The sequence below is a fragment of the Mixophyes fleayi genome, chromosome 7, assembly GCF_038048845.1.
Source record: "Mixophyes fleayi isolate aMixFle1 chromosome 7, aMixFle1.hap1, whole genome shotgun sequence".
Taxonomy (NCBI): domain Eukaryota; kingdom Metazoa; phylum Chordata; class Amphibia; order Anura; family Limnodynastidae; genus Mixophyes; species Mixophyes fleayi.
In genome coordinates this window covers 87,701,213-87,713,274 of record NC_134408.1, presented here as the reverse complement: position 1 = coordinate 87,713,274, position 12,062 = coordinate 87,701,213, and the positions used below count along the sequence as shown (strand labels likewise).

At 37.1% G+C, this 12,062-nt stretch overlaps 1 protein-coding gene across 7 annotated transcripts in view; it reads left to right on the top strand.

Moving 5' to 3' along the window:
- The window catches only part of ARMC8 (armadillo repeat containing 8), a 106,334-nt gene that overhangs the window by 29,243 nt on the left and 65,029 nt on the right, over positions 1-12,062 (top strand). For 5 of the 7 annotated variants that reach the window (XR_012678268.1, XM_075180064.1, XM_075180066.1 and 2 more), the window contains exons 10-13: positions 2,112-2,172; positions 4,693-4,893; positions 5,788-5,937; positions 7,807-7,902. Coding sequence is in view for 6 of the 7 variants with exons in the window: in XM_075180064.1 (XP_075036165.1) it covers positions 2,112-2,172; positions 4,693-4,893; positions 5,788-5,937; positions 7,807-7,902 (508 nt within the window). In the remaining variant the exon portion in view is untranslated. The remainder of the gene's footprint in view (positions 1-2,111; positions 2,173-4,692; positions 4,894-5,787; positions 5,938-7,806; positions 7,903-12,062) is intronic. The other 2 variants (XM_075180067.1, XM_075180068.1) reach the window with 1 other exon arrangement.

Here is a 12,062-nt window from a genome sequence, read left to right as displayed (position 1 = left end):
AAAGAATCCTGTAACATTTTTACAGTGCCTTCCATAATTAAACAATAAGGTCAAAATTGCTAATTTTTGCTACTTACTTAAGAAAAGTAAACAATTTGAAATCTAAAATAAATTAGTACTGTCAGGACCATAGTGCAGAAGCTGGGTGTAGCAAATGCAGGAATTTGGAATATCTTGAAAAAGAAAATACGTTGGAGTAGTTAACAATCCGCATCAACACCAGGTAATCCGAGGAAAGATTTGCAGCTATTAATTGAAATCTTTATCAATGACGTAACATTAGAATGACTTCATAAGAGTACAGGTTCATTAGCCAGCACTCCCACCCTCCCAAAGCATCTCAAACCAAAACGCAATAGTTGACAAACTTGACACAGTCAATAGGTGCAAAGGGTTTGCAAACATATACTAACCTTTATACTACTTTAATTTACTGTAAATGTATTGTTCTAATAGTCATGCTTGCTGTGATTGGTGGGTAGAACACAAACCATTCTATTATTACAAAGCTGTAAAGCAAATATGTCATTAATGAGATATAGGTAATATTCAGTACTTTGGCCTCACATTCATCTAAAATCATAAATGTTTCAATGTACAGGAAATAGCAGTTTTATCTCCACTGCAGAAATACTTACCCCACCCAAGACAGAAACTGAAATGATTCACATTAATTTACAATTGCAAATGATTGTCCTGTTATCAGTCATTTCAGGCTAAGAGGGACCCACCATGTGTATTCTTCTATAGTTATAAAGAACAATTATGTAGAATGAAATAAAGTTATACTTTCTAGCCTTGATTTTCTACAGCATCTTTTTTAAACCATAAAGTTTAATTTAATTTTCTCCCCTAATCTATTACCTTTGTCTGGTTCTAATTTGTCAATGTCTTCCAGTCTGTAAAGAAATTTTCTGTTACTGAGGTGACTCAAAGCAAATCATTAAGGCTCTGGTGCATGATTCGGCCAAGACATATACGTTTATTTTTTAGCTCAAAACACAGACTTTTATGTCTAGATGTGAATTTACTTGCTCTTTAAAACTAGAAGGCTTCTGTTCATAGGACAAAAAGAAAACCTCCCACCCACTTAACTTTAATGGAAATATTTTACATTCTGTTAAGCTGTAAGTCTGCGTAATCGCATCTATAAATGTAAGAAGTAGCACTTTTATTTAAAGCTGCTTGTGTTTTAGATCTTAGAGGTTCTTTATAATCATGTTTATGATGCATTTCATTTTAAAGGAAATTTTGATTTGGGCCTCTAGTAAAGTAATGTGACAATGTAAGGCCAGTTACTTATCTACTGACAGTACAAGTCATGATTTTACTGGTGTTTTTAATGCTGGTAAAAGCAGAATGAGAATGAAAAGTATTAGATCCAATGACCCCCACATGTATTTGTTTCTGTTGTTGGGAGTGTCAGTGGCGTGACAGGTTCGTTTAGATGTTGCTTGCTTCATTTATTTTTTGTTCACTGCAAGTAAACGCATGGGGATCTATGAAGTGCCATCCATTAACCCCATCAGCTACAAGTGCAAGAACTGGTTACTATGTAATTATGATGGTGTTTTCATAGGTGATCTCTCTAGAATTGTCCTAATGCCAGTGGGTAACTAGCTGAAATATATTATATTGGATTTCTACAATACCTATATAGAAAGGGGAAATAGAGGCATACAGTGTGTACATTTTTGGAGAAGAAAAAAGATATGGGAAATTTGATGTAGGTGAAGGGCAGAAATGGCATTCATTAAATATTGTAGTATATCTTATGGGGGCTCTTCACATAGGTCTCCATGCTATTTCAGGTGATTTATCACGATCTTTCATTGGGTATTACCAATTACTATGAATACTAATATGTCTAATAGTACACATTAATAAACCACAGAAATGTAATTAAAAGGTAACATGGTTTCAGTTTAAAACTGAACTGTTGGGTACAGTCTCAATCCTCAATTCTTAAAAGCCTGCTCTTCATGGGGGATTACTTCTTAAGATGTTATTGGGATGAAACAGAGCAGAGTGGGCTTCATCCTAGTTTGATGCCTGTACTGCTTGTTCTCTGTAGTGAATAGTGAGAGAAATCACTCCTCTTTTTCTTCCAGCCTAACATACATGTGTCGAGCAGGCTCTATTCGAACAGATGACAACTGCATTGTGTTAAAAGTAAGTCATGAAAATTAAAATAATGATAGTTATCTCTTATCAAGTACGTTTTTCTATGTTGATGCCTCAAGTCTGTGCAAAAAAGGTAAATGTAAATGGAAAATGTACCGATATTTCATCTTTAAATGATATCCTCAATAAAGCTAACATTTGTCCACGAAATGTGTCCGTGTTTTTGTTGTGATCTCAGAAAAACGTTTTGCAGACACTTCTGTGAGTGCCAGTAGCTGTCTTCTGGCTTTGTTCTTAACAACTTGCAGTCATAGTGGGTGAAGGGCAACCCACAGCGATAACACTGCATATTGTGACAATAAAGTACAACTATAGTCGGCCGTTACATGCATTCGGTGTCTCTCTTGAGACATCGCCAAGCTACCTGTAGTCTGGCTGCATTGGCTTGTATTTCCATCTTGCACAGAGCTAATAAATGGAGTTTAACTGGCTGAATATCAGTCTGAGTTTTGTTCAGTTGGCTGCTCCCCAACGTCCTGTACAACTGTGTTTGCTTTCAAAACTCTACAATAGCAGTGACCTGAACAGTAAATTGTGTGCGATACATCAGGGGTAAGTAACTCTAAAACTTTAGGTAACTTAGAGAAACATTCTTGTTTTTGTCTTTGTAAGGGATAGGAGGGGGTTTGCCCAAAAGTTTTACAATGATTGGGTTTATCCATTTAACTATGCTAGATATATTAAATGTGTTTATTTAAAAAGAGGACTAAAGGACATTTATGAATTGCAAAAAAAAATGCAGGCACTCACTTGCATCAAGTGTCCACCAAGAGCTTTGAAGGTGCACAATTACTTCTCAGACTTTGGAAACAGTTTTGTAATCTGTGCACAAAAGTGTGACTGGAAGGGGCAAAATCCATCACATTAAGTACAGGGATGACTTTGTGCTTCTGGTACCACTTACCAGCCAGAGAATTCAAGGGCAGAAAAGACTTTGCACCTACCTGTTCAACCGGAAATGCCTCCCTAAATATGCTTACATTTTTCTAAAGCTCATTTTTAATAATCCTGTCGTGCAAAATTAAATCTTCTATTTCCACTTAAGTGCAAAAGTAGACGCATGATACTTGGCAAGTAATTGCATCTATGCACACAATTTCTCTCATCAGACAGTGGATATCATTGCAGACTTCACAATCTTGGCCCGCAAATTCATTTGCTTCCCTGTAAACACAGGTGCATTTGTTATAAAATCATGGACCACGTACGTTTAAGCGCAGACTTTCAAAGACATAGAAGATGTTCAATATGGATATAGGCTCCTCCCACTTGATGATAAATGATTTTCCGTGTCTATAGGTGGGTATACCAGACCTATAACACACTCAAATGACACAAAACAGGGACAAATAATAGTGCAATATGTTCACAACTTAGTAATGATAGTCCCAAAAGAAGTGACCACTAGTCCCCGGGGTTTAGTGAGTATAAAAGGTGAGGCTTTAGGAGATATTAGCTTACCTTGAGAAAGACTCTTGTTTTGAGTCGAAACGCGTAGGATGTAAGCTGATTTGTGTTTCTGTTGCTGGACGTTCATCTGATACAATTGACGTTTGATCATACACGCATGACTACAGCTAAATCTGGTACGAATATATACATTACCTTCTTATACATGTTTGAATCTGTGAAGCATGACATGTTGGTTATGCAATAAACATGTTTTTTTAAAAGTTAATGCACCAGATTGTGTTTTATTATTATTTTTTGCATCACTCAATCGGTGGAGTTCGCTCTAAGATGGGATGTGAAGGAGAGTTTTTCTGATTGTACGAGATGCCCAATACCATTTGCATTCTTGTAAGCATAACATCATTGGGGGAGTTGGATATGAACAACACAGAATTTTTGTTTGGTGTCGTTTCTGTTCCCTGCACAAAGTGAATGAATATAGAAGATCTATCTTTGGGACTTCTTTTGGGACTATCATTACTAAGTTGTGAACATATTGCACTATTATTTGTCCCTGTTTTGTGTCATTTGAGTGTGTTATAGGTCTGGTATACCCACCTATAGACACGGAAAATCATTTATCATCAAGTGGGAGGAGCCTATATCCATATTGAACATCTTCTATGTCTTTGAAAGTCTGCGCTTAAACGTACGTGGTCCATGATTTTATAACATTGTATTTTGGAGAGAGGTGGACTCTCCATTCCACGTATTAGGCTGTAATCTTAGTGAAGCGCCACATCATCCTACATTGTGTATAACAGGTGCATTTGTGCAAAAAGAGAAGCAATAATGTCACAAAACAGCATTTCCAATTCGCTTTTGCACATTAGCAAATGACCCATTGTCATGATAAATGACAGTTTTTGCTAATTTATTAGTAGAGCCATGATCCAGTCATAACTAATGCGCTTACAAATGATCCTCCAGAATCCAACTTCAACAACATTGTGACAAAAAAAAAATCTGAAAAGCAATGTAACCAAAAGTTTCCTTTTAATCTGTAAAAGAACAACATTTTACCACTACTTTTTCTTTTTTTTTTTCCTTTTTTAGACTCTTCCCTGCTTGGTACGAATGTGTAACAAAGAGCGCCTTCTAGAGGAAAGGGTGGAAGGGGCAGAAACCCTGGCTTATCTAATTGAGCCAGATGTGGAGCTGCAGAGGATTGCCAGCATTACAGACCATCTAATCTCCATGCTCGCTGACTACTTCAAATACCCCAGCTCAGTCAGTGCCATCACTGACATCAAAAGGGTATGTATAATCCTGCTTTGTGTACATGGATTTTGTCATTGTATAGTCCCCACTCTATGCACACATGTATTTTTTTTAAACTTATTTGTCTGTGTCAAAGTGACTGCATCTATAGCCTGTTCCTACAAATTGTAACAATGATCAGTATAGCTCTGCAGTTGAATATGAATGCTAAGAGAACAGCATACCTTTTTAAAGGCAATTACATTGTACTTTATTAACAGAGCAACTTCGCCTGGCATAGATTTCCTATGTTCAGTAAGTGCACCTTTTAGGGACATTATATATGAATTACCCTGTTTATAATTGCTCAGTGAGTATTTTTGTAAGTTAAGGATCATAAGTACTGCTTTTAAATGTGATCTTAAAATAAATTCACATTTCTCAAATTAATATTACATTGCAACAATTTGCATAGCATATGACATTTTTATTTTTATATATTCTACCAACCCCATTCAATAATGAAAAGGTTATATAAATTGCAGCCACTTCATAAGGAAATAATAAATATGTGTGTAGTTGACTTGTTCTCCTAACCTGTTGTTTAATTACAATACTGGGGTGGATAGATTAGCAGTTGTAGACCATGAACATCTGGTAGGCCACAGATGGACACAGTGTGTGTTTTATGGTTATCTATCCTCTGCGTATGAAAGAGAGTGGGAAGCAGGCCAGGCCCCAAATATTAATTGAGAAATGTTACTATAGCATATTATAGACCTCTCCTGAGCTAATCCTCTAAAGGTTGCTAAGCTTACCTTTTGTGTGTATGTGTTGATTTAGACTGCAGTGCATAGAGGTTACTCTTTAGTCCCCTGGGTTTCTGCTCCTAGGTCAGCACAAACCTGTCCTCTTTCCCCCTCTTCTTTCCCTGGTGTTTTTACACTGCAGCACCAAGCAACAGTACAACCTAACACCGTGGAGGCAGACTCTAGAGGGGCTATAGATGAATCCCAGTGCACTGCAGCCTCTCTAACATTTCCACTGTTACAAATGACCCAGCAAACACAACTTGTATCACCCCTGACTCCAGAAGAAGAGGTGAGTATATTTTATTTGCACAATTAGGTGCTTGTGTGTATGTGTTGCTTGAGCACAGATATGACCTTTTGTGCACTGCAAAGTAATCTACACTATAAGAAGCTATAAGGATTTAAAAAAAATGTAATAATGGCGACATATTTTAGATGCATTCTATCCATTTATATAGTCATTGCTGGGAGTACATTTGACTTTATTTGGCATAAACTAAAAGTCACATCTTAACGTGTACTAAATGTCATCACTGAGAGCAGTTTTTTCCCCATTGGATCAAATAGTGAACAATGTTCCCTGTGGCTTCTCTGTTGTGCTTCCAGTTATTTGGCATCAAGTGAGACCAAGTAATGAAAATAGATTTCCTAGCCAAACTCTTCAAAATCAGAAATTGTAAGGAAAGTGAAACCTAAGGTATTAAGTGATTAGCCTTTATAAAAGTAACTTAATAAAAATTGACTTGCTTAAAGGGAATTTAATTAGATTTTTTTTTATAGTTATTTTGGCTGTGAGGTTTTGGATGTGACATGGTGCTCACATCTACCAGGTAGGCACAGATGTTGCCTATTTAGTTACGGCAACAAACAGGAGTTGGCCATGCATATTCTTTCTGTTATATTATGCAAAAAACAATGCTTGCAACCAACCAGATGTCTGTCTGTTTTTTAAAGCAATCTAGGATAGTCAGACTAATTATTAGGGTTCAATTATTAGGGTTAACCTACAGTTACTAGCATTCAACACCTGCACTAGCTGTGCTGTCCTCTGTAAGCTTCCAACACAATACAGTCCTGCAAGAATGTACTTTATATGGAAACTGACTGGACAGGAATCACAGCCACATCAAATTAGCTGATGCATACCACGCACACTCCTATTCTATCTACTTCTATCCTCCCTGTCTGAGAGCATTCTATTCTGAATGCTACCAATATGTCTTTGGAGTGTGGGAGGAAACCCACGCAAACACGGGGAGAACATACAAACTCCACAAAGATAAGGCCATGGTCGGGCATTGAACTCATGACCCCAGTGCTGTGAGGCAGAAGTGCTAACCACTAGGCCACCGTGCTGCCCACAGACTTTGCTGAAGGTATACAGGTGATTGGCCGGTGGGTGTGCTGGCTAAATAGCAGAGGAGATCACAATACCAGTTCCCTAACAATGTTGAACTAAATACAATTAATTTATATGTGCAGGAGAAAAAAAATGTCATTTTACCTTTCTCATCTTCTGTTGGGGCCACCCCACCCCCACCACAATTTTTGATATCTCAATTTTTGAAAGTACCAAAACATTGTCTGAATATTATATAATGCTCTTCACAGAACTACCTGTATGTTTGGGATGACTTTTTTTTTTTTTTATTGCAAATCCGTACTTGCTTTTGTTGATCTCTCATACAACCAATTTTTTTCACTGTGATAGTGTTCGATTGACATCTCCAGGTTTTCATTGAAAGGTTGCTTATCTCCTATTGTTTGTGATTTACAACCCCTGCAGGGACTGCACAATTTCTTTGAGTTATACACTATATTTTTTATGACATCTAGTGCTCATATTTTGTAGTGTTGACATTTAAAGGGTCATTAAGTCTGTCATTGCCAACCTGTGCTGAAAGCTAATGTGACAGTCTGTGCCTCTCCAGTTGTTTGTGTGGAACCAGCTGTCAGATTATGCAAGGATTTATTTTGTTCCACATCAGCTGGTGAGCCACAGGTTGCCTAAGCCTGGCTTAGAACAGTTGTTTAAGTTGCAGTGATCTGATTGAGCTATCACAAAAAAATTGCATGTAGGAACATTAAATGTGTCTAAGAGCATGGTTATGTGTGAAATTAGCAATCTGTCTTATGTCATTCTTTTTTCTGATCTCAGCTCGATCATGATTTAAAACATGCCCATGAGTTGCGCCAAGCGGCCTTCAAGCTTTACGCCTCACTAGGAGCCAATGATGAAGACATCCGGAAGAAGGTGAGTCTGGGAGAGGGGCGTCCCCCGGTCCTTTCCGCCAGCAGACAGGGTGTGACACCCACCTGAAAAAATCGCCAGGAAAAGAATTAACAGTGACTGTCCTGTTTAAAGCCAAAAGCAGAGACTGGGAGGGTTTACGGAAGAATGAATGAATGGGGCCTTTCCTTTTGGCTTTGTTTTTTGCCATTAGAAACCTAGCATAGCGTGATGGTAAGAGGATGACCAATAACTTGCATTCTTTTCCTGTGTTCAGCTTTAACCCTGCACATTCCGTATGCATGAGTTTTAAATACACTATTTCCTGTAGAGGTTGAGGTATCCAGTGCCCAAAATAACAACTCTACAATGTCGTAACTGTCCAAAGCTGCTTCTGCCAGAACAGAGCACTTGATTTTCAACCTTCAGTTGCAGATGGGCCTGCATACCTCTTTGTTGTGTTATATTGTGGTAGGGTAGGAATGAAAGTATATCCATAGCCACAGATGAGGCCGCTGATTTATGGAACATGAGAGTTCAATCTAGCAATTTGTTAAGACATTGTGGGCATTGCTAAGGCATAATGCACTGTGTCTAATATCAAAGTAATGTAAATAATTCATAGTGGATTGGTAGGCTGAATAGTGCTTGGCTCATGAATTGCCCACCTGTACCGTTTGTAGACAACGGGTAAACTTTAATTAACAAACCTTCAGTTTGCACGCTATAACTGTAGAAGAAATATCACTTTAAGTCTCTTAGTGCTGAAGAACACCTGCTGCTGGAGGATCTGCCATTGGATGAGTGAGAATCATTTCACTCTACTAACAGATTCAGTCCTGTTATGTTCTTTTGTTCTTTAATTAGAGTTTAGTTATTCTGCATCAGTTGAGGTGTCTCCAACCACATAGTGCTTGCGATCTTCCTTCTTCTTCCAACTTGGAAACAGAAATTTTTACAGCAGGCTTTTGAAGCTGAAATAACACTGACAGGTTAAACTCTGTGAGGGACTTGTAAAGAAGACGCACACACTTTAAGGATGAAATGCTACACACTTTAAGGGTTTGACAAACCATTGTTTGCTCCCTTGACTTTATTATAGACTAAATGTATTTTTTCTTTTAAATCATTGTTATTTAATGAAGCGTGTAATTATGAATACAGAGGTACAATGTGATACACATACAAACAAAGCAGTTGGTGAATTCAGTGCTTAATGAACATCTCCGCAATAATTGGCATCATGTCGGTAAAGATGACCACCTAGCATCTTATGGACATACGTATTTTAGTATACAACTAGAAGAATGTAAATGTATATTTTTAATGATTGCTTTTGTAAATTTGAATTCAATTTTAAAAGTTTGGGCTCATAATTAGAGTTAACAACTGAAGTTACATAAAGTTAGGTAAGAGGCCTTTGGTACTGAAAGTTGGTATGCCTGCTTTACAGAATAACACTGCGGGGGGTCATTTACCTACAAGAAAAATTGGATATACAGCACTTTCTCTCTTCTTTTTTTTTAAATGAGCAATTGCCCACATTTTTTTTGCAATGTATGTTAGTGCATATTCTGTCTTCCTGAAGAAATTGCATGGTGGTATGAGCACACATAAAAGCACAGATTCTCATTCACATAATGAGAAAAAGGAGTCTGATTAAGTATTTGTTAGAGCCAGTTTCTTCCACCTCTGATGTGAAGAAAAATAATAGGTAGTTTTGTGTAAACTATTAAATGGTTATGCCTCCACATTTGTGCACAGAATCCCTGTGTATTGCTGTGACTATCCAGCGTTCTATATGGAAAACCTAGATCACAGCTGTGCTGATCATATTTTTTTTGCAACATCTTGCCACATTAATCTATCTGTCTAAAAATAAGAAGAATCGTGCATGTCTTCACAATGTGGGAAGAAATGACTTTTGGTTTGCACCTCTGCATTTTTTCCAGTTCATAAATGACCACCTTTTGTGTTCAAAATCTAAAGTGTTTCAACTTTCTCTTGAATCTTGGTACATCTTTAGTCTTTCAGTGCTTCCTTTTATAGTCAGCTAATCAGATGATGATATCTGTCTACTTCTAATGATATTCTAGCAGGCTTTTGTTCCTTTGGTAGTCTGGTAAAGCCTATGGACCCTTATAGTAGCCCGCACACCTATCGCTCGCTTCCAAATATATGAAAATATCTGTGATTTCTATTGGTGACATAGTCAGAGGTACTTCTAATGCTTCTGTGGTTTGTTGCCTACGTTCATAATTGGAGGAAATGCTAAATTTGACCTAGAAGTTAATTATATTTTCCCCGATTAAGTTCATGGCCCCCTGAAATCTATCCACCGACTCCAGGTTAAGAACCCCTGCTCTAGAGCAACCTTATATATAACGTGCAAATGGTATATTAGTAGCAATAAAATTGTAAGAGAAAGGCATGCACATGAGCAGCATGACTCCAGTCACCGGTGCATCTTAATGACATGGCATTACATTATATAATGTTTTTGTACAAGTTCACTTAGTACCTGTTCAGATTCCAGCTATCTACCACACAAATACCATATATATTGATTTGCTAAAATGTTCCTAAGAGTACTGTTATTACCTTCAAAGATCCCAAAGTTTACCTTTGGGTACATTGGGATTAATTTGCACATTTAATCACTATAAAAATCCTCAAAGGTGGATTTAGCTTTGTAATTAGAGCCCTCCATATTTTTCACAAGTAGACTTGCATACACAATAAAGCCGCAATCCCATGATAAAATAGATTGTTGGTTTTCATTTTTTTTATTTTTTTTAATAAATCACTGTGGTAGGCTATAAGAAGAAGCTTAAGAAGCGTAATTAGACATTTTCCTTGGTTTGTTTCTTTAGGTCGATATTAATGATTTATTTTTCTTCAGTGTTCTGTGACTACCATGGCAACCAAAGTCACATGCACATAATGTAGTGAGAAGAGATGCTTTGGAACACCCGTCTGAGCTCTTTCTGCACTGTAAAATCCACCTTCTGCCATCTCAACCTTCTGAGTGTGTGACTGGCAGCTATACTTGTATACCCTGCAGAGAGATTTTGAAAAGGAGATAATGATTTGTAGGAGAACAGATAAGAAAAATTAGATATCAAATGCATACTTAGACGGTACTTAACTTGCTATTTTAAGAAAAACAAACCTTATACGTGTGATCACTGCTTTAACATTTTACATTAACAAATGGAAATTCACAGGATCATTTTCGGTGAGATGTGAAAATCAAAACTATTAATATAAATGTAGAGATGCTAATTGTATCATTTTTGTTATTCTTTCATACGGTTTTTAAATGTAAACTGAAACTTTTTTCGCCACAGAAATATTCAAATATTTTTTTATATTTTTTTAAGTGTATCTCTAATAGTCTAGTAAAGGGAAATATTGACCCAAATGAAATAAAACATGTACCCCCCCCTCCTCTTCCCATCATTTATCACAATGGCAGCCATCTGATGTCTTTTACCCCTGCTGATCATGTTTTACCTGTTTTCGAATATCCGTATCCTTGTGGTAGTTCCAGCATGTTTTTCCTGCAGAAGACTAAAGAGCCTGTTTGGCATTGTTCTTTTGGTGCCATATAGTTTTATGTTCTCTACATTGTTCATAAGCAGCCTTGGACAGTTGGGACACTATCATTCTTCACTTCTTGTTAATTTGCCTACACATAAAGAATGGCTTCCATGTTCTGTACTGGATGAGCCTGCAGTGTCTTATAAACAGACTCTAGCCGGCACTGGGTGCTAAGACCTTGCCTACAGTTTGACCAGTACTGCAAAAGAGACCTTATTTCTGATATGTTGTGATATTTGCTATGACAAAACAAACATTTCATTGTAAACTGCACAAAATGGTTTGCTTCTGGTCTGGCCTGGATTCTTGCTCTTGTGCATTTTATTTTACTTTAATATTTTATGTGTGAATAAAGCTTTGTGTTAATGATGTTCTGATGGAAAGTGGTTATATGGGTTTGTAGCAACACTTAAAATTGTGCATGATTTTCATTTTTTTTTTAATTTTTATTTTTTTATTGATTTTGTCTGCTGGATGTCCGCTATTTGGTAGAGTTAATAGTGCCACTTGTACTTTCAATTATCATAAGTGTCCTACTGAGTTATCAGCTGTCTGTTCTACACTGCAGTACAAGGATGGAG